General features: G+C 40.2%; 1 protein-coding gene across 4 annotated transcripts in view; it reads right to left on the reverse strand.

Annotated features, from left to right (window-relative positions):
- Adamtsl1 (ADAMTS like 1) overlaps nucleotides 1-23,974 on the reverse strand; it is an 877,745-nt gene that overhangs the window by 134,272 nt on the left and 719,499 nt on the right. For all 4 annotated transcript variants that reach the window (XM_076934699.1, XM_076934698.1, XM_076934696.1 and 1 more), the window contains one exon: nucleotides 15,401-15,530. In XM_076934699.1, the coding sequence (XP_076790814.1) occupies nucleotides 15,401-15,530 (130 nt within the window). The remainder of the gene's footprint in view (nucleotides 1-15,400; nucleotides 15,531-23,974) is intronic.

Genomic DNA, 23,974 nt, shown 5'->3' on the forward strand with positions numbered 1-23,974 from the left:
CACCACCACTGCCCGGCTTCCAACTAAATTCTTTACATGGCCACGACCCTTCAATCACCCAAAATGAAGGAACCCCAGTTCCAGAAACTGGTTAACAGCATTGCGACCCACAACAAATATGGATTTCCATATTCGTAATCTAGGCTGTGTAGTGATGCTTCATCAATATTATCCAGCACGAGGCATAAGACCTAAGGCAATGGGCACAGGAGCTGAAGGCACGAGTCATAGACTTGAGAAACTGCATCTACAATAGCATTGTCGAGAAATGCATGTGTTTTGTGAGCAAATGAGTACACTTAGTATTTAGGAAGTATATCCTTTGCAGACACTATTCTGTTCATAGATCAGGACTTGGGGTGTGTGTTCTCAAATGTTTAACTTATGTTAAATTGCAGACTAGCAATTATGGGACAAATGTTTGGATGACCTTTATTTATAGTTTATTTACTATGAAGAAATCTAAAAAGGAATTTTATAGTGCAGACAGCATTATAAAATTCAGAATGCAGACAGCTGTAACCAGACATTATCACTATGAATACCAGACGTCAGCTTGCTACCTTCCTTTATGTCAGGAGTACAATCCATGGAATAGCCTTCTCCTGACTGATCTGCAGCTGCAGTGAGACTACTATGGTAACAAGCAGTCTAGTGTTTGCCAATCTTTTTCTCCAGAATTACCTTGCTGGAGATGGCGAATGAACAACGGTGAGCTGGAAAACAGCACCCACCCTTCTAAATCAAGGTGGGGTCAGGCAGCCCCACATGTGGTTTTACTTCTCTCCACCATGAGTCGGCTATATCATCAGCCTCCATCCATTTAGAGATAAAAATGTACAACAGTGCCCATTTTCACACAAGCACTTCTAGGTGTGCCTGGGATGTGCCTTCAAATCCATGTAAATATCTGGCAGGTAACAAAGGAAAAAGAATCGAGGAGGCCTTCCTGGCCTCCAAGCTGTCAGCTTACTGTCTCATTCCCCCAATTGCAAACAAATGGACTCCCATTTCAGAAAGCTGCAAAACATTGAACTTGACAGTGGGGAGCATCTTCTGAGACAATCTGCTTCTCCATCAGCTCCTCCCCATAGTAAAAGTTCCAGCGTCTTTTTAGTTTTTCTCACAGAGGAGAGCATTGATAAATGGCATCTGTCTAACTGGTGGGTTTTTTTTTTTTTTAAATCTACAAATACCTTGCTTATAACAGTTTCCTTCTGTGATTTTTTTTTTTTTATCCCAAAGCTTGATGAAGTTTAAAACTGTGTGAGTTTTGGGTAGTATATTCTGTGATTTTCCTGGTTTGCTCAGCCAGAGAAAGAGTGGAGGCTGGAAAAATGTGGTAGGTGGGTGAGGATTGGAGTGTCTGTTACCCACAGAGAACATTTTTTAAGTCCAGGGGAATTTCTCGAATAAGTGCATTTATCAAATAAACAAACTTCATTGGGTTTTGTGGGGGTAATTAAAAACTTCAATTTGTTTTCTTAAAGTGCATCCAGGGCGTATTCAGGAATCACCTCCACGTGTGTCTCTGCCACTATTAATGCAGAAATCATGTTTTTTTTTGTTTGTTTGTTTTTTCTTTTTTTTGGGGGTGGCAGGGCATGACTTTTCTGACTCTTTCTTTTTAAATTTTGAAACAATTTAAAGGTTGACTTCTAAACAAATGTGTCCATGACACTGTCCCCACCCCCAGCGTTAGGCAAAGCTTCCAATGATACTCTCATTGTGAGCAGCCTTGGAAGGTGGATCAGACAGAGGGGGCTCTGAAAACCAACCTTCTGAAATATCTCACATGGCAAGGGATGAAGGGACGGCTCAAAGAAGACTAGAGAATGATAGTTCTGTACCTTGGACTCGTACAACCCTAAGCTTCACAGAGCTGAGAGCTTTGGCAAACGTTCTTAGCCCAAGAACTCATGATCCCCGACTTCACAGTTGAGGATGATGACACGGTAAGGGACTGCACGAGCCAAGCTACCCTGGTGTTTTCCTACGGTCCCCCCATGATACGAGGTAAATGAAATGCTTTATATGCTAAGTCCCTCTCTTACCTTATGACATAATAAAGCTGGCTGAAGCAACAGACCATCCAGGAGAACTCATGGAAGGATGGGGGTGATGGGCAGATGGTGTCCATGGGGACAGAGGTCCAGGAGAACTTCAGTAGACTGATTTGATCCACTTTCACCAGTTTCTGTAATTTCTGTTACAGCAACAATTTCTGTGTCATCTCCCTAGTTATTAAGCATAACTATAGGGAGCCTTATCCAGGAGAATCAAGTAATTTAAGGCTTACGTGGGAACGTGAAAGGGCACATGGCCAGGTACAAATGATCCTGAAGGTGTTGGAAAAAATCTATTTCAAGATTCTCAGGGAGTATGGAAGAATATGCCAATAGTATGTTTGATCAGAATTTTAAGAAAAAACTCTTATATCTGTAGTAATAAGAGAATTCTCTGGGTGGTTCCTTCCTTAAACTAAGTTAGAAGACTGTTTGTTCAGCTCTGATATGCTACCTGCTTATGTTCCTCCCATGGCACTTATATCTTGCATGGTGCTAGCCTGTGTACTGGTCTCCCAGTGCAGTTTTAGTGCCTGTCCCAGTATCTGTGTCTCAGACTATTTTTTTTTTTATATATACCTAGAGCCAATAGCAGAGCAAGAATTAAAAAAAAAAAAAGTTCACTGAATTAAGCTGGATTTTCCTTTAGTCAGCAGAAAATTGCTACCCTCTAAGGGCTAGAGTTAATTGGGGGATACTTTTGGATCAGACATTCTCAAGAGCTGCAATTTTGTGAAGTCCACAAAAATTGCCTACTTCCTCTAAATAGGGACTGCTTCTTATAGAGATATATAAACCTGCCTCCCATGAAATCCCAATTTAATACCTGTTAACTTAATATATGCTAGGCACTGCACTGCGCACTTAAGGTTCATATCCTCACAACAGCCCTTTTGAGGTTCAAGAGGAAGAAAATGAGTTCTGTAGTTACACAAGCTCTCTGCAGCCAAGCAGCTGGCAAATTCATACGCACTGAACCTTAACCCTAATCTGTGCAAACCCAGAGTCTGAAGACTGGAGTAAGCTTGAGGTGAGAAATGCAGATCATAGTTTGTTTATCATCTTAAGCATGTTTGCATTATTATCATTATCATTATTATTATTATCATCACTATTATTACTTAGTTGAATTGAACTGAATGTCTGGGGAAGGGGAAAGAAATTGGAATAATGTGCTTTGTAGATAGGTAGGAAGAGCCAGCTAGGAATCTGGATAGTTAGGAGGCAAAGTGGTTGAAAATAAGCCTCTTGGGGAGAGAGGAAGAGGTACTAGCAAACTATTAAAAAGAATGACACAGAGAAGGAGGCAGAGACCTAGTTTTGCGAAGAGGAAAGTGTATGTGTGTATTTGTGTGTGTGTGTGTGTGTGTGTGTGTGTGTGTGTTCATGCATGTACATGCTCAGGAAGTAGTGATACTTTATTATGTTAGCAGACATCAGTTCAGGACACATTGGGGCAATGGTTGTTTGTGAAGACAGAACAAAACTTCAAAGCACCAAGATAGTCCACAGCATCTTCCAGCCTAGGCTGCATCTTTTTTCATGACTCATTCTTTCTTTCTTTTTCAAGGGAAAGGAGTTCTAGGCTTAATGAGTCAGCATTGGGTTTTAGAGGATTCACTTAGGTCTATTTGAGCTCTTTTTACACGCTTCATTTCCTAAGGGTTTGGCTTTGCCCTGAGAAGTGTTGGCTCTGATGAAGTTTTGACTCTATCCCATTCAGCACAAGCCTTCTCCAGGAGCTTGCTCTGTCCTTGGTAACTCAGCGTGAGATGAAGAAAGAAAACCTTGTGAATTGTTAGTGATCTTTACTGGGTTATGGGTTACAGGCAATTAATGTTGATACTTTTCCCAGAGTAATTCCTGGGCCTATATGGAGTGTCTGAAATAGGGAAGGAAGCAGCTGAATTGATGGATAGGTCTATATCTATCATCAATAAGGGGACTGACCCCCAAGCTCTTTTTTTTCTTTAAATTTTATTTATTCTTTTCTCATACATCACATCCTGACCACAGTTTTCTCTCCTTCAAATCCCCCTATACCCTGTGCCAAATCTGGACCCTCCATTTGGGGATTATACGTCTCTCTAAAGCAGTTGTTGTCAACATATGGGCTTCGACCTCCCTAGGGCTCTCAGTTATGAAGTAGCAATGAAATAATTTCATGGTTGTGCATCACCACAGCATGAAGATCTGTATTAAAGGGTCACAGCATTAGGAAGGTTGAGAACCACCGCTCTGAAGACTTATTTAGCTCATATCTACAGGTAGGACAAGAATAGGACCATCATAAATTTGTAGGGAAATTGCATACTATAGCATATATTAAGAGACTGGCCCGATGCCTGATGTGGTGACCTTAATGAGCCCCATTGACTCATCTATTTAAGCACTCATTTCTTAGTTGATAACAGTGTTTGGAGAGGGTATGGAACATTTAGGAGGTGCCACAATAGTGGAGGAATTACATCACTGGCATTGGGCTGTAAGGCTGATAGCCTCACCCCACTTCCTATTTCTCCTCTGTCCTTCCTGTGTTGTGAATAAAGGTGTGATCAGGCAGTTTCCTACTGGCAGAAATGCCTTCTCTGCTTTTATGGACTTTAGCTATCTGGAACCATAAACCAAAACAAGCTTGTTAAGAAGTTGCTTTTGGTTATGATAATTTTATCACAGATACAAAAGAGTAACTAAAACACCATGTCTGGTACATTGATTGCACCAAACAGATGTAAGCATTAGAAAACTGTATCTCACTCAAAGGCAGGTGCAGGCTATTGGCTACACAACAATTGGATTTTCCTTGCTCTCCTGCTCTGCTGTTTTCTTTTTCTTTCTACCTTCCGTATTCCCTTCTATATGTGTTTATGGAGACAACCAGCTAGGAATACCACAGTTTATACAAATCTCATTTTCTTCTGACTTATCACAGGATCCTCTGTCAGGACAACATTGCTCACTCTCTACTTGCCAAAGGACTCCTTGCCTCCTTTGTTGTAGTTCCTAAGACATTACTATGTTGGGGGCTTCTGGTGGTTTGATTTGAGTAGTAAGAATGGCTCCCAAAGGTCCATATATATGAATGCTTAGTTATGAGGGAGTGGAACTCTTTGATAGGATTAGAAGGATTAGGAGGTGTGGCCTTGTTGGAGGAAGTGCGTCAAAAACCCACACAAAACCTACTCACACTCTCTCTCTTTGCCTCTCTTTGTCTCTCTCTTTGTCTCTCTGTCTCCTTTTCTTTCTTTCTCTGTCTCTGTCTTTTTTCTTCTTTCTTTCTCTGTCTTTCTTCTTCTTTCTCTGTCTCTGTCTTTCTCTGTCTCTCTGTCTGTTTTTCTCTTTCTTCTCTTTCCTTCCTTCCTTCCTTCCTTCCTTCCTTCCTTCCTTCCTTCCTTCCTTCCTTCCTTCCTTCTTTCTTTCTCTGCCTATGGACCAGAATGTAGCTCTCAATTATTGCTCCAGTACCACCATGATAAGAATGGACTAACTCTCTGAAACTGTAAGCAACCTCCCAATAAAATGTCCCCCACTTTTATTCTCTTTTTAAGACGGCCTTGGTCCTGTAGTCTATAGTAATAAAACAGTGCCTTAGTCAGGGATACTGAACTTTCTGTTTTCTTTGCTCCCATTTCTTCATCTCATTAAGGTACTTAAAATACATGTTATCAGATTAAGTAACAATGTCAAATAGGTTTTAGAACCCAATAGGTTCTACCTTCTGAAGAATTTGTAGACACAATGGAAACCTGCTTCCTTTTCTAGTAAAGCTACCTTTTTCTATTCAGGACAAACACTGTGATGGTTTGAATAAGAATGCCCCACAGGCTATGGGATATTCTATTCATAGATTACCTTAACTTTGCTCTTATCACTACTTGGTTAAGAAATTTTAGGGAAAATTATGATGAGTAGGAAATTAGCACAATGGTAATAAAGTATCACCACTTAAATTTAGCACATAAAGCTTAGGGATTGGGAGGAAATTCTTTGTTTCCCTGGCTGCTGTAGAGGCCAGCTGAGTGTTCCATGTGCTTATCCTTACAATGCCCCCCACCTCTGTTGTCAGAATGATTATCTTTGACAGGTAGGGTGATTGAGACATACAGGAACTAAAAGTAGCATCCTTAGGCCATGAGGCAAACAAGAACCACAGCACTTGTTTGAATTCAAAGCCCCATCCTTTTTTCTCATTTTAAGGAATCTTTCCTTTTCTGGTGCAGAATATTTAGCATTGCCAAGTCTCCTCTTGGTGTTTGTCTTAGTCACTGTTGTATTGCTGTGAAGAGACACCATGATCAAGACAACTCTTGTAAAAGAAATAATTTACTTGGGGGCTCCCTTAAGTTTCAATATTGTTACAGTTTCAAATATTGTCCAAAAGCCTTGGACAAATCTTTGACTGCCATTACCTCCAGGACTTTCGAAATTGATGGCTTGGAAAGCCAAAAAATTTAAAATTTGAAATTTCTTACTTTTCAAGGTGCCATTCAGTTCTGTTAACTGGTTTGTAAGTAGTAAAATTTCTGAACTATAAAACTTCCCAATGTTTCATCATTATATCAGTGTTTAAAATATATGGATCTGAGGTTAACTCAGTTGTACTGAGCATGCATGGTATGATTGAAGTTCCAGTTAGAATTCAAGCGCCAAACCAAACCAAACCAAAAAACTCAAACAAACAAGCAAATAGTCACAAAAGAAAAGGCTTTGACCATCTCTAAGAACTGGCATTCCCAGATTCAGAGAACAAAGCAGGTTTTGTCCATGACTATAACCACAGCACAATGCTTGGCACAGGAAACAGTCAATATATACTTATTCAATGGAGACTGAACAAAGAGAAATTCTGATTATCTTTAAGGGCATCATAAACTTCTAAGTAGAGGGATGGGGGGTGTTTTATAGTCTTCACACACATACAAATGTAATTAAGATATTGTGAAAACATTTACCATTTCAGTCTGTAGCTGTCCTCAAGGCCTGAATGCCAGGCCTAAGTGCCTCATATGAAAAGTGGAATTGCATTCTCAGTACAGGTTATTTATGGTTCTTTATCATGGAAGCCAGTTCCTGTTTTGTGCAGAGATATTTCTATCTGTTAAATTTGATTCCAGGTGACTTTTTTTTCTAATAGAACCCATGCATATTTTCTTTCTTATTTGCAAAACTTTGATTCTGAAGAAAAGATAATCCTTATCTTCGAAGGATCCCAGGATGGTAGCGCTGAGGGGGCCTCAGTGATCAAGTGCCATTAGCAAGCTTGATCATGACTTCCTTTATGACTCCCTTCCCTGTGGCATCATTATCCTGTCAGGTTGACAGGCTCAGTCAGCACATACTGGGTTATCAGAGGAAGCAAGCAAAATGCTGACATTTGCAGTGCTTTTTGTCCATGAAAATATTACACAGACTATACCATTTCTGATTCTACATGAGAAACAAGTGTGATACATAGGTTAGGTAATGAAAGTTAGCTATCACTGTTTTATCGTCTTGAGTGGTCAGCACAGGTCATCTTTATCCAAGCAAGACTGGCTCTTTTATGACCCTGTTTAAGCTTCTTCATTGAGCTCCACTTACTGTAGGAAACACAGTCTAAGCACCTTTAGGACCGGAGGCCTCCATGGGTGTGGCCTCTGCCTGTTCTTTATGGCACCTCCTTCTTGTCCTTTCCTTTGGTTTGAAACATGCTCTCTTTCCTTGGATGAGTCCTGCTTTTATGCTTCACCATTCAGCACGGGCTCTACCTCCAGGACGAATAAGCTGCCTAGAGGCCTCAAGTTCCCTCGGAACCATTGTTGTTTTGAGGTCTTCCCTTAGCAGGTGACATCTTCAAGATGGGGTTTTGTGTTTTGTTCATTCTGAGGACTGGTACCAGCAGGCTGCTGGGCCTGAAGATGCCTACCTGTTTCATTTTTACTGTTTCATAATTAAAATGCAAATATCCTCTCTGCTTTAATTTTTGCGCAGAAACTTAACAGTGGTTGACGGTCTGTATAAAGTCTTCACGGAGTTTAGGCAGAATTTTGTGGTCTAAGGGGATGTCTAATTATTTAGGTGTTAAGAAACCAGAAACTTTGGACTTGATGGATGGGGTTTCCCCAAAGCTGTTGTTTGTACCTTTTTAGAATGAATCATCTACTCTTTCAGATGACATGTTTAGAAGGTACATTTTGTTGCTTCATTTTCTCTCCAGCTCCACAAAATTGAAAATCTATATGTACAAAGTAATTTTTAGCCTTCCCACAATACTATTTTCATTTTTATTGATATCAAAATGTTACTGGATCAATTCTAACATTCCTAGTGAAGAAGCAGCCCAGGTTCATACCCAGTGAAGTCTAACAATTAAGAAGCATGGTACTCTGTTGTAACCTATCCATCAGTAGAAGAAAGGGAAAAGGTGGAAGGTACACCACGATATGCCAGAAAAGGCATGGTAGTAAGAGTTATTACTCCAAAGACAACTGAACATGGCCTCCAAATCTGGACTTAATGTCTGCAGATGCTGGTGAGCTTTGGTGTGCTTTTGCTTTATGAATTTAAAAGTTAGTGTAGTCAGAGTCAAAAAGCAGCTTTAGGGAACTAGCAGAAGATAAGCCAATCTTTAGAGAGCATGTTGAAATAGCAGCCCTTAAAACAGAACCAGGGTGCCTGTGATGCTTTGAAAGCTCCATCAATTCAATGAAAACACGGCTGTCTTAAAAGGCGACACCTTTCACTGTGGCCATTTTAAGTGAATATAAAAGAAAAGTTGAAATTGGCAATCATGTGCTGTCAGTGTGCATGGGTCTTGTTAGTGCACAATAAAGTGGGTGTTCTGGTCTGCTTTTAAAGAGGGGACTCTGTGACCCCAACACTCCCCTTAAATAAGGATTCTCAGCTTCTTTTATTTTTGTTGGTTCTCAGAATGATCCTAGGACTGAGCAAAGAGATTAGGGCTAGCACAGGGGGTGGGGAGAGGGAAAGAATGAGGGAGAGGGAAGAGACTGAATATCACTCTTGGAATTAGGAGCTCCCCCTCCACTGTTTATCTCCCCGCACCACTCAGCTGTTCTCTGTTGCTCAGAAATAAAAGTTTAGTTTAAGAAGTATGTTAGAACAAAGCTGCAGAAATTGCCTGGAATTTCCTTCATTTTCAGCCATCTGGCTTTCATTGCTGACTCTGTTCCCCTCCTCCACATACATTTACCAAATCTTTTCAACACACACTGGCCAAGCTATCAAATGCTTATAATTAATAACAGCCATACTTTTTTTTTTTTTTTTTAAAGTAGTCCTTTCTGATTTTCTTTGGCTGCTCATGTCGCTGCTATTAAAAACCAGGGAGACAGTAACTTATTTACTAAGACTTAGCTCAAATATAACAGAATTTAAGTGTTGAATTTAAAAATATCATGCTCTCCTGGAAATTATGATTATTGTTTCTCGGCTAAACTAAAAGATGACCACGTATTTCTCGTGAGTGATGATTGTGATTTTGTTTTTATTTTTCTTCATTTTTTAATTTTTGAGGCAAACTTGGGTGCTCAGGTACCTTAGGCAGGCCTGGAATTCACAATCCTCTTGATTCGACATCTGAGTTCTGGGATTTTAGACATGTGTTTTTATACCTGGCAGAATGTGTGTGTGTGTGCGTGTGTGTGTGCGTGCGCGTGGTGGGGGTATAGGGTATTGAACTCAGGGCCTTATGCATGCTAGTCAAACACCCTGACACTGAGTTGCACCCCAACACAGATCCTATTATTGATTTTGTTATTGACAGAGTCTTACCCTGTAGCCTATACTGACCTGGAACTCATTATGTAGGCCAGGCTTGTCACAACTCCATGGCAATCCGCTTGCCTCAGCCCTTAAGTACTGAAGTTGGAGTTGTGACTCACTATACCACGATACTACACTACACTACACTACACTATACTACACTACACTACATTACACTACACTACTCTACACTACACTATAGTACTCTTAAATGCAATCTCATTTTAATAAAGAAAATGAAGACCTAAAAATGTCTGTAGCTTTTCAAAGGTTAGTGAAAAGTGGCCATAGAGACTTGAACCACAGTCTGCATCTACTTGCTCAGCCTTCTGAGTGTCTCAGGGATGAGAAAGCTTCATAGTGAGTGGTGCTAAGTAAAAACTCAAACCTTCTGAACAATAAATGCAATAAGATCTTGTTCACAAATATCAGAGCCTTGTATATTTGTGTATGTTCACAAACATATATAAATTCATGGAAAGTAGTCTTGAAGCATATATACCAAGCTATCAGCATGTCTCTCTCTGGGCAAGAAAGGGTGGGAAAAATGACTAAGCTGGTTAAAGTGGGGGTAGTGGTGGTGGTGGGATGAGGTTACCTTTCTGACCTGATTACCACTGCTGTGCTTGAGGAGATTTTTTTTTTTAATCTTTTTTTTTTTTTTTTTTTTAAGAATTTTGTGTCTGAATGCACTATAATCATATCATTTCTACCCTCTTTCCTCCTCCAGTTCTTCTCATGTCCCCTCACCTCATCTTGAATTCATGAGTCTTCTATAATTATTGTTGTTTGATTGTTTTACACACACGTGCATGTACACACACACACACACACATACACACACACTCACACACACACATACACACACACACACACACACACACACACAATCTACTGAGCCTAGTTAGTGTTGCTTGGATGTGCATGTGTTTAGAACTGACCACTTAGGATTGGAAAACCTGTCAGGGGTTTCATCCCTAGAGAAAACTGATTCTCTTTCCCTCAACATCTATTGATTGCCTGTAAGTTCCTCACCAGGGGTAAGGCCTTATGAAGTTTTCTACCATATATAATGACATGTTGGCTGCTATGGTCACTGTGCAGATCACTTGCAAGCAACTATACTTTTGAGAGTTTGTGATGGCAGCATCCCTGACATGTATCAAAGCATCAAAGACACTATCTCACAGTAGCCATTTTGATCCTCTGGCTCTTCCCATCTTTTTACCTTCTCTTCCTTGATATTCTCTTCCTTGAGTTTTAAAGGATATGTCTCTTCATGAGCTACTTAGATAATTAGAACACCCAGAAAGTTTTGTTTTTTAATAACTTGGGAACAGACACTGACTTCTTTCTCCACAATGGCTCTTGGCTTCTTTTAAACATTTTCTTGGAGCCAACCTCTCTCACTGATGGCACACTTGGGAAGATGATATAGCCTCTGACAATCAAATTGCTTAGTGTTAAATATGCACAAAAGAGTTTCCTTCTCTATGATAATAACTCCTTTCTTATCAACTTTGAAGAAAGCTCTCACTGATGGCTCATAAGCAAAACTGCATCCAATGTTTTATGGTCAATTTTAGGGAAGGTTGGAAAGGAGTAAATATTGATCCTCCACAGTCTGATTCCTGTCCTCTCAGAACCAACCTTTCCATTGGCCATTGCTAACAGCCACTTGGCCTCTTTGTCCCTGTCCCTTCCATCAACACTTATCTTGTATCCTTCTTTACTTTGGGTATACTTTTATGTATACAAGTGAGAACATAAGTGCTATAATCATATTTATACTTTAGGTTGACAATTAAGGTCTTGAGTTTATGAAAAGGAGTCTAATAATGGCATTTTAAATATCACCTGGAAGACAGAAGAGAGGGATAAAGAGGATAGCAATAACAGTGCTGCCTTTGGGATCTCATTCACAGCATGGTCTAAACCTTGCTAATTACAAACAGGACCTCCAGGTGAACAATCACCTGCCACCTGTTGGTTCCTAGATCACAGCTATCAAGAGAAAAGGATCAAACCACAAAGTTGAGATCAAGTAAAAGAAAGCTGCTAGGCACTCGGCTAGAAGGTCAACAGGGCTGGGTCTCATCCTACCAGTCACCATCTAGCCTTAACAAGTTGACTGTTCTCTCTCTTTCCCCATGAATGAAATTACTGGACAGGCCAACATATACCCCATGCAAACAAATATCCAGTGATTAGTCATTATCCAATAGGCAGAAGTTGCACACAGCTAGCAGTTCTTCTGTGTGTTGTCAACTGCTCATTTGCTATCATAGGAAATAAGTGTCTTTTTAGCACATTCCACCGCTATGACGAGCTGAGGCAAGGCCAAGGAGTCAGTACTTGGATTGGGGAAAAAAAAAATCTAGCCTCCTCAATAGAAAGTATTGTTTTTAAAAGTTATTTCGAGAAGATAAGCATCATACACATGCACACATATGTACTTAGAAATACACACAAAATCTGGAAAAGGTTCTTCCAGCCTGGAATTTGCCTCTCCTGACATGAGTGACCAGGCCTGAAAGCTGCATATAGGAACACTTTCAAAAGTCAGACATATGCTTCTGATACAAACTCAGTTTCACACAAAAGAAACCAGAAGGACCATGTGTGGGTCTCAGAAGCTGCTCCAGAAAGACAGAGAGGCCTTTGGTGCACTGAATGCTACAACATTAGTCCCTGCATAAGTGAGACTGGTAGCTTTCTCACTGGCAATCATGAGCTTTGACAACTCCCCAAGGAGGGAGGCATATCTTAACCCAAAGGCTCTTCACGACACCAAGAGTGAAGACTTGTTGCATAGGAATGCTGTGGGTTTCTTTTTTTCAAAAGAAGCATGTGGATTTCAGCAAAGGCCAGCCAAGAGATTAAAAGCTGTGGAGAAAGTTTGGACCCATCATAAGATACTTCAAAACACACAGGGAACACAGAAGCTTGCTGAAGAATGGTGAACTGAAGATCTAAATGACCTTTGACTGAACTGAGGTTGTAGAGGGGAAGGGCACATGACTACATCTCTAACAAACAAATGTGTATACATCTTACTCCAAGGGATCAGGAAGAGAAGGATGCTCTGAAGGCACCCCAAAATAGTCCACAGAAGAATCAATTTAAAAAGAGCAAATTAATCTTATCTAAACTAATATGAGTTAGCCCTTTGAAAATGAGAAATACTTGTGTTATAGAAACTTAAAATTAATAAAAAGCTCCTATTTTGGTTTTTTAAATGCAAACATTAACTTCCCTCCCCCAGGGACACATCCCAGGAGAAGCACTTTTCAGAGACTCAAACAAACATTCCAGGAAGAAAGACCCAAGATAGAAGTTTAAGAGCCCTTAACACAGCAAAACCTGAGTAAACAGAAGCTACTTAAGCTGATCTTTGTAGAAAGATAGGGTGCAAATTTGAGTTACTTAGCAACCAGGCTTGGGAACGGAAACTGAGCCTGGGAACGGAAACTGAGCCTGAGATTGGCTGTTGGAGTTTGGCCTTCATGGTTAATGTTTAAGAAGTAATTGTATAACTGCTCTCATAAATTCTGTAAAAATAGTATATGAGCTGCCCTCAGATATAATTCGGGATTCTTCTTGTTGACATACAAGGGAACCCCAGTGCACTGTTTTTTTTTTTTATCAATTTATCAATTTATTAATAAACCTCATGTTATTATAGTGAGCCCCGCATCCGTGAGTCTCTCTGGGGGAGCGCGTCACCTGGTTTTGGATCATTAAGTCCAACAGTGTCATGTTGCTATAATTAATATTATTATTACATTATAACATTATAATTATAACATTATTATAACAAAACAACAACAACAGTAATATTTTCTGCTCAGAGAAAGATTAGATTCAGTGGATACACATGCCAGCAATTTTCTCCCAATCCAAGTACTGACTCCTTGGCCTTGCCTCAGCTCATCATAGCAGTGAAATGTGCTAAAAAGACACTTATTTCCTATAATGGCAAATAAGCAGGATATAAAGGACAGCAGTTGACAACACACAGAAGAGCTGATAGCTGTGTGCAATGGGATAATGACTAATCACTGGATATTTGCATGGGGCATGGCAACTAATGTTGTCCTGTCCAGTAATTTCATTCATAGGGAAAGAGAGAGAACAGTCAACTTGCTAAGGCTACACAGCTAGATGGTGACAGGTAGGATGAGACCCAGCCCTGTTGATCTTCTAGCCAAGTGCCTAGCAGCCGTCTTTCAATATGGGACACTGTCACCAAGTAGAGGAGATTGTTCTTTTAAAAAAAAAACAACAAAAGCCCTAGGGCCACACACTTAGACAGTGAAGAGTTTGATAGTTGAGAAATTAGTTGGCCCAGGGACACATGCATATAGCAATCATGCTACAAGCTTGCTTGGGATTTAACCCACTGGCTCTAGCTTCTCTTTGTCTGCTTCTCTCTGCCCTTGACTCTGTTTTCTTGGCTGTTGCTCTGATGGGTAGGGTGCTGTTCCATGCAAGTGGCTGGTTTTGGAGGATGTGGCACAGTTGGCCAAGGTCACTTCTATATTCGAAGGGGAAAGCTCAGTCTTAGCATTCAGACCAATACATGGAACAACTATGGTGACCAGAAAGTCACCATGAAGCTGTGTCACTTGACTGGAGAAGACCTGAATCTGTTTCTTTCAAATCCAAAAATAAGGACTATACTGGAGCTAGCTGAGAAAGAAGACAGTCGGCACACAGGCTTTATCAGCAAGCTACTGTTAGCACCTGAAAACAGTACAATGACTTATATTTTGCAGAGAAATGAGAACTATTCAGAAGCATGAATCCTTTCATATCTAGGACATGACCTTATCCAATAACATTCCTCAATGCAGCTGTAGATTTGCAAGTTTGGCTTTAGTTCCTCAAACATATCTCATCCAAACCAGAATTGTATAGGAGATTTGCTCCAAAAAAGTATCTAAAAGGCAAATTTCCCGAGACACCATAAAATCGTGGGGACCACAGCAGTGATTGGATTGATTAGTAAAGACTCAAGGTTGGGCGATAATGAGACACAGGCAAGGCTCAACAATGAAATGCTCTAATTGATTTTACGCATGTGGAATGATATACACACACCCCTAAGCATGGTAGAATGAATCTGTATGCTGTGTGCACACAGATTTCACAGTGGGTCATTATACCACCCAGATGCTTCAGTACCTTATACTTTGTGATTTGAAAGCCAGTTTATTACTATGGTTCAAGGCTTTGGGATAGAGGCTAAAATGTAGCATAGATCATGAAGTTTGTGGTCAGTTCATTTTCATTTTAGGGGAAAGCAACGGAGTGCTACATGCACATAACGTCCATGCCATAAATTTGCTCAGTGAATGGAGCCTCTGGACTATATGACCATTGATTGGGATAGAATTCCAGGGCCCTGCTTTCAATTAAATGTAAGTGGATTTGACTAGAAGTTTGAACTGATGCTAATTGGTTTTCAAAACACTGGGTAACAATAAGCATTCCTCTGTTACCCATAGAGAGATGCACCCAGTTCAGCACATGCTCCTGGTTGGCAGGGGCAGCAACACATCACTTACCTTGCTGGGCAGGGATCCAAGTTACAGGATTTCAGGAGCTGTGGGGGCCGTCGGCTGGTCACACACAGGTTCTCATCAGCAACCTCCCGGGTCTGTTTGTTCAGGCAGCTTACCACAGCCTCCTGGACACCTGTGTACAAATCACACTGTCAGGCCAGAGTGCAGAGTGGGTGTGTGTTGGGGTGATGAAGTGTAGACAGGCAGCTGGTGGGAGGTCTCTGATCTGTGGGACTCTCACTCCACATTAGAGGCTACGGTTTGAAGCACAGCACTGCCAATCTTGTTAAGCATCACTTGATCTAGGACTGGGAGTATTGCTCAGTGGTTGGGTGATTGCTCAGCATGAACAAAGCCTTGGGTTTGTACTCAGGCACCATGACTCTTTAAAAGTAATTATTCTTCCAGAAAGGAGGAATTCATGAGCCTGTGACCTCTCTCAGTATACCTCTTGAGGAAGACAATTTTCTGAAAACATAGGTGGATAAAATGCTTAAGAATGCTACCAGGCAGTCCAGCAACTCTTGAAATTAGTGTTGAAAATGATAAAATGCTAAAAAAATAAATCTACCACATGACCCAGCTATACCACTCCTTAGTATATGCCAAAGGACTCAACATTCCAGTTCACAGCTACTTGCTAGCTCAGCCATGCTCATTGCTCCTTTATTCACAATACCCAGGAAATGGAAACAGCCTAAATGTCCTTAAGTGCTGAAGGAAAGAAAATGTGGTATGCATACAGAATGGAAAACTATTCAGTTGTAAAGAATATCATGAATTTTGCAGGTAAAAGAACAGAACTAGAAAAGATCATATTGATTAAAGTAACCTAAACCTAGAAAGAAAAAATAACATGTCCTCTCTTATCTGAAGTTCATACTTTCAAATCTTCAAATGTGTGTACATAACCTGGAGTAACTTTTGGACCAGGATAGGGATTGTTGCCCGTGTAGGGGAATGGGGGAGAAATTGAAGGGGCACATCAGGATAACAAGTAATTTAAGGAGGACATGAAAAAGTGGGGGGATTTAATTAGGAAGCAGGGAGATTAATACAGAAAAAGGAGGGAGGATAAAATAATAATGGTGTCTGAAAAAGTCGATGAATTACTAATAGCTACATAAAATTATAACACACACACACACACACACACACACACACACACACACACGCACAGTTTAAATAAAAAGTCTCATCAGGGCTGACAATGCTTCCCTAAGTATTCACAGAATATTTACAAAACTCCAAACACCAGCAAGAGAAACCCCTTTTTGAATTGGTCAGGGTTGTCCAAGAGACTCCCCAAACAGGCTATTGTGGTTTACTTGCTTGTTTCGTAGATGTTGAAAACAACATGAGATGATCTCAACCAGTTCTGGTATAAGACCTCCTCCCTGAGGACTAGTTTTCATGGAAACAGAAGTCAGTATGCAAGCTTCAAAGGGAGGGAAGTAATAGATAATGCTACTCCGCCGTGATGCCCATAAACTGAAACAATGATCAGCATAAGCATGGTAATCCTAGGAGTGCAATAATGGTACATGTGCCATGGTGGTAACCAAGAACTCTCTAATTGGACTGAAGACCTGCTTACCAACAATAAAGTCAAAAACAATGTCATTCCTGATACTGGAAAATCCAGTCAATTAACGGGAGCTAGTAAGATCATGGATTAGGTAGAGAACCTGTTAGTGCCATATAATTCCTAACTATGGTCTAAAATTTTATCCTTCTACCCACAGATAGGTCTCACACCTCATCAAAGAAATGTCTCCTTGCAGCAGAGAGAGATCATCACAGAAAATCACAACCAATCAAAATATGTGGTGCCCAGCCCCAATTGATACATCTCAAACACATCACTTGCATCTAAGACTCAGGAATCATAGTGAAGATGGGACAAAAAGATTATAAATTCCAGAAGAACAGGAAGTTTGAGACACTTGCCAGAAATGTCAGAGAACCTATACATAAAGTCTTATTAACATGCCTGAACTTTACCCAAAAAAGACTGACACCGATAGCCATGCTAACATGAAGAGGAAATCTAATAAGTTCTCAACCCTAGACAAAGAATTACAGGTAACTAAGGAATGCTAAGAGCAAGAGAACTAGTCTTTCCTAGGGAAGAGACCCCAAATGAATTAATACCAAGTGGTATTCAGCCCTGAAATCATAAACATATAAGTAACTTTATATGAACTGAGCAGGTTGTATTTATATGTTTAGAAATACACACACACACACACACACACACACACAAGCATACACACACATATTTTGTATGTATGTATGTATGTATGTATGTATATGTATGTATATGTATCTTAAAGAAACAGAAACCATGAATTTGAGACAGATCAACGGAAGATGCATGAGAAAAGTTGAAGGGAGGGAAGGATTAATGTTGTAATTATGTTTTAATGTCAAAAATATTAAAAAATGCTACCAGACTATATAGTCACTGAGGGTAAAACATGATAATTTAGTGTAGAAGGAGCAGAACAGAGTAACAGGGTAACCATTAACAAAGCAACAAATGAAAAGAGAACCTAAGAGATCCAATACCAAACATTATATTTTACTGGACAAATACTTCAATGAAGGAAAGATATTTTAAAGAAAGAGGGGTATGACATCAGATTTTAGTGTCCAGCATTCTGTAAGCCACTCTGTTTCTGTGTATTTACATCAAAAACTCTGTTCCTGCTGGCTTTGTTTTGATTCTGTTTAATTTCTTCAGTAACTTAGGGCAACTTTGGAAGTTGAAACAATACATAAAGTGCATAGTGACTATAGCCATAGAAAACAATATTCCCATAAACACCTGAACAACCTACATAGTGTTAGCATAGTGTTTTGAGCAGTGGCTGACAAGGGTTACTGGGTAGACAACTCGAGATGGTCCATAGGGTACCCTGTGGAGACTTTCATGGAACAATCACCACTTAAATGAGTCTACCGAACAGACATTTTATACTATTGCCTGGAGTTGTAACATCAAACATACACAGTAACCACTATGGCCCCGGTATTGTAGCTAAGTACTTAGCATGCATCATTCATTTTCGGTACATTTCTATGAGGCACGCACTATTTAAACCCTAGTTACAGAAATGGAAGCTGGAGCTTAGAAACATGAAAAGACTTTGCTGAGGTCATGTGGTTGCTGAATGGTGAAGCTGAGTATATCTGAGGCTCTAAGAACTCACTGACAGCATTAACACTTAAAAATACCAAGAAGCTGTCATATCTGCTTCCATAGATATCTTCAGAAATAACCTAGACATTTGTCTGGAATCATTTCAGCAGCATGCATTTTAAGGGAAGCGGCGAGACATGACATTCTTGCTAATTTGCTTTCAGCCATATACAGTTATATATGCAAAGATACCCACATCTAAAGATATAGCTCTATTCTTGGAACTTTGTATATAGTTATAACTGATATATGGAAATCCATTCTCTTTCCCTTCTCTTTTCTGTCTCTCATATTGTTTTACCAAACGATACCTAACAGAATATAAATACCTACTGCTTGTTAGTTTCCTTCTTATCTACCTTTGATTTCTCTGAGTCTCTCAAACAAGAGAATGCTTCCCAAGTTGATGTTATATTGACTTAGGTCACCAAGCAAGGGCATCATTTAATAAGTGGCACTGTAAAACCAGAATCCAAATTTGTTTCCTTCCATCTAAGATATTATTATTTTTGTCCTTAATAGACTGTGGTATTTGTCATGCCTCTGACATGGCTGTTTCAGCATTTTATTCCTTTCCCCCTAAGCTTTTATGGCTTCTACGTTTTTCTTTAATTTGTGATGGCCAGATCCATGTGAAACATTTAAGATTTATGGATATTCCAATCATTCTATCATAGTATGTAATGCCAACTGTAGGCAGGTCTCCAAATCTGCAAATTCATGGTATGATGACATAACTAAACAGATCACAAGATATTGTTGCTTCCATCTGTGATTTCCCAAGGGGATGGCATAGGATTCTTAAAGCCGTGATGACAAGCCACTGCATGCAGCTTACTGTTATGGTTTGAATCTGAGATATCCCCTGAAGGCTCATGAACTGGGGGTTTGGTTGCCAGCTGAAGGGAACAGTATTGAATCCTGAGGCTGCTACCAATGCTGTTAAAATACTTTAAAAATGCCAGCAAGCCTAGAGCCACTGATGTCAAATGTGATAATTTAATACACCAGGAGAGCTTCATGACACAGTAACCAAGACCAAACAAATTATCTGAAACCTTGCGGGGTGTGATAGCTCATGCCTGTAGTCCTCCAACCCAGGAAGGTAAGGCAGGAGGACTGTTGCTGGTGTGAGGCTAGACTGCTACATAGTAGGTTCACCATGAGTTCTGGGCCAGCATGGGCAAAAAGTAAGAATCAAAAATCTAAACAACACAATTTCCAGGCCTAATCAATGAGTACCTTTGATAGATTTATTGTACAATGGCCAGGTGTAGGGAGGAAAGTGGGTCACTGGGAGTGTGCCCTTCAAAGATACACCAGCTTTTTCCCACAGTGAGGATGATAAGAATATATTTTCTCTCTCTTGGTCCTGTTTCCATGACACCCCACCTCACTACAGGCATATGACAGTGAAGGATGCTAACTATGGACTGGAATCCCTTAAACTGTGAGGCAAAGTAAAACTGTTCTCCTTTGAAAATGTTTCCCTCAGGTATTTGTCACAGTGATGGAAACACTAACAGCCATGCTTACTTTCGCATGCAGGATCTAGAGCTGTGTTAAGCTAGAAATGATTTTCTCAATCACACTCACCACAACTTTCACAAGAAGTAAAACATCTAGTAATACATCTAACTAAATAGGTGATCAACCCCTCTACAGTAAAATACTTAGAAGAGGCAAACACTTTATACACCTATAGATAAACATTTAATATTGTAAAAATAGCTGTATTAATGTGGTTTGCAGATTCAGTCTGACTCCCATAAAAATTCAAGTGACATTGTCCATAGAAATGCAAAACACAATCCTGTTTCATATGCAACCACCAGAGGCCCTAATCACTAAAATACTCCTTTGTAGAAAAAACAACACTGAAAGCATCACAGTACCCAGTCTCAAATTATACACCAACAAAATCAGCTTTACACTAGCACAAAACCAGACTAGTATTCCAGTAGAATAGAACAGAGAACCCAGAAATAAGGCTGAGTTATAGAAACCTGATTTTTGATAAAGGTATAACAACCAGACATTGGGGAAAAAAGACAGTGTCTTAAGATGTGTTGGGAAAAACTCAATTACCATGGTAGAAAAAAAATCATTCAAAATAGATCAAAGACCTTAATGTAGGCCAAGAAAGTTTGCAGGTGAAGCACTTTAAGATATAGGTGTAGGCAAGAACTTCTGAAGAGGTTTCTAATAGCACAGAAAATCAAACAAACCCTTGAAAACTGTGTACCAGGCAGGGATTAATATTAAGGATAAACAGAGAATTACAAAAATTAAACACACAAACAACCAAACTCCTATCAACAAATGAGCCAATGAACTGAATGGGCAGTTCTCAATAGAAGAAACATATGGCTGGAGAAATATCTCAGTGTTTAAAGATGCTTGCTATGAAGGTCTGATGACTCAAGTTCAGGTCCCTGGGGCCATGGAAAAAGCCAGAGGCAGCAGCATGTATCCGTAATCCCAGTGTTCCTATGTTGAGATGGAAGGTGGAGAGGAGACTTGCTGGAGGCTTGCAAGACAGTTTGCAGATTGCATGGCAAAGGGGTAGAAACAAGATGGAAGGCACGAACCAACTCCCAAACTCATCTTCTGACATCCACATGCACGCCACAGTACTTATGTGCACCAATGCACACAACAGCATACAAGCATTCACACACACCACATACACCTAAAAAGGATGAAAACATAGATGAGAAAAGAAGAGGAGGAGGAAGAAGAGGAAGAGGAAAGAAGAAGGAAGGAGGAAGAAAAAGAGAAGGAAAGGGAAGAGAAGGAGGAGGAGGAAGAAGAGGAAGAGGAAAGAAGAAGGAAGGAGGAAGAAAAAGAGAAAGGAAGGGAAGAAGAGAAGGAGGAGGAGAAGGAGAAGAAGGAGGAGGAGAAGAAGAAGGAGGAGAGGGGAGAGGAGGGGAGGGGGAGGGGAGGAGGAGGAGGAAGAAGAGAAGGAGGAGAAGAAGAGCCAATAAATACGTGAACAATGCTAAATATCCTTAGCCATCAGAAATGTAAATTAGAACTGCTTTAAGACTCTCTCTTACTCCAATCAAAATATCTCTCATCTAAAACCAGTCAGCAATGAATGCTGATGAGCATTTCATTCTGGTGGGAATGAAAACTTGTACAGCCACTATGGAGAGCACTATGGAGGTTCCTCAAAACACTGCAAACAAAACCATCATCTAGCTGTGCCATTCTTGGACATATAACCAGAGGCTGCATTGAGATACTTGCATGTCCATGTTTATAGCTGCCCTATTCATAATAGCCAGGAAGTGGAACCAAGTTAGATATTAATCAACAAACAGCTAAGAGAATTTGTTATATGTACACAGTAGAATTTTAGACACCCATAAAAAAATAAAATCATTGCATTTGTGGGCAAATGGATGTAACTGGAAATCATTATGTTAAATGAAGTAAGTCAGTCTCCAAAAAACTGATAACATGCATTTTTTCATACATGTGGATTCTCTCTTTCACTCTTTCTTGCATGTGTATGTATGTATATGCATGTGTGAATCTATATATGTGACTCTAAATATTAATTTGTTACAAATAGAGGAAGAGGAGAAATAGATTTTCAGAGGGGTGGGAAGTAGAGTAATTGGTTATACATATTAACAACAAATAGAAAAGAGGACTAGCTGGAGGAAGAAAGGGAAGTAGCTGGAAGATGTGGGAGGAGGAAAAGACAGGGAGGGGAAGGGAGTGATTGAGAGCGGAGGGGAATGACATGTGTAAGGATGCCATGATAAAATCCAATAGTTGTGTGCTAACTTGATAATAAATAAGACATTTCTACTAGCCTGTCTACTTGATAGTATTTTAGAGATTCTAGAAAACGTATTTTGGCTTTATTCCAGCTATGAAAAGCCTTATGAAACTGGGGTGATCTCCAAGAACTATGGGGCAGTAAGTGACCAGAGAGCTTGTCATGTGCTTCACACAAAGTACCTGCTTTAGGTGTGTGAGGGCTGGAACTTATTTCTACTCAGAGAACTCTTTGTTTATAAAACATAAACCCTTCCAAGAGAGCAAGGAGTGGGGTACAAAAGGCAAGGCTTCTGCAGGACATCAGTAATCTCCCTCAGATTTCAAAAGCCCAACTATTACTTCTTCAGAGCATTAATGACAGCAGATCAAAAGCACCTATGGGGTAGCCACAGGCTGAGATCAAAAAGCACTCCAGAGTTACTAAGTTTTAATCTTAAGGAATTATAAAACAATGTGCTAGGCTCTGCAACACTGTGTATTAAGTCTCTTTTGCCATGGGGCCAGTTGCCTGAATATTCTTAGGTGGGGGAACCCAGCTAAGTGCAAAAAAGTACATGGGGCCAATCCTGTAATCAACATAGTTCATTTTTCTAGGATGAACACATCAGTGACTAATGGGCAGAGCAGTCTAAACAGAGAGGAAACAGACTGAAAGGGGAGGGATGGGGTGCCTGGAGGAAAGGACTATGGAAGGAGGTGTTGCCCTGATATGGGTAGTGTGGAAAGAATGGCAAAGGGCTCCATGTTCCCAGTATTCCTGGCACTGGGGGGAAAGCAAACATGTAGTGTTATAGCTTTAAGTTCCTGCTCTTTGGAGAAGGACTAACAGAGTCCTGGACCCATACATATTATATATGTTTGTGTATATGTGAGAGTGTAGTGTATGTGTGTGATATGCACACTTGGGTTTGCTAGTGCATATGCAGATGTCAGATGAGGATGTTGGGTTCTGCTTCATTATTCCCTGCTCCATTTCTCTGAGACAGGGTCTCTCACTGAGCCTGTAGCTGGGCTGTCAGTCAGCAAGCCTCAGCAATCCTGTTCCCCCCACCCTAGTTCTGAGATTACAGGCATGCAGTTATCCAGCCACACCAAACTTCTATGTGCTAGTGGGATCTGAACTCAGGTCCTCGTGTTTGTATAGCAAGCATCTTACCCACTGAGCAGTCTCAAGGGTCCCCTGAAACCAATCTTGCAAAAGTAATGGAGAACCTATATTCAAGCACAGTAATATTCCAACAGAAAGGTTCTCCCCTTCTAACAAAAGGGGAAGAGAGGAGTGAGAAGAAGAAGTAGCAACCAGTCCAAGATGATATATGATATACGATATATATATATATATATATATATATATATATATACACATATATATTCTAAAGTCTGCTGAAGCCAGTTCCCTCTTTTTTTCCTAAGCTAGACTTTCAAGTTGCTTTGACATCTAGGAAGTTAATACCTCAGTGCTGCTTAGATTCAGATTGGCCTTTCTGGACCACATCCATCAATCCACTCATAGAAAATCACAGCACAATGCATAGGGGATGGTAGGACACCATTCACAGGTCTGGGGACTTTCATCT

Source organism: Arvicanthis niloticus, chromosome 5 (assembly GCF_011762505.2).
Source record: "Arvicanthis niloticus isolate mArvNil1 chromosome 5, mArvNil1.pat.X, whole genome shotgun sequence".
Classification (NCBI taxonomy): Eukaryota; Metazoa; Chordata; class Mammalia; order Rodentia; family Muridae; genus Arvicanthis; species Arvicanthis niloticus.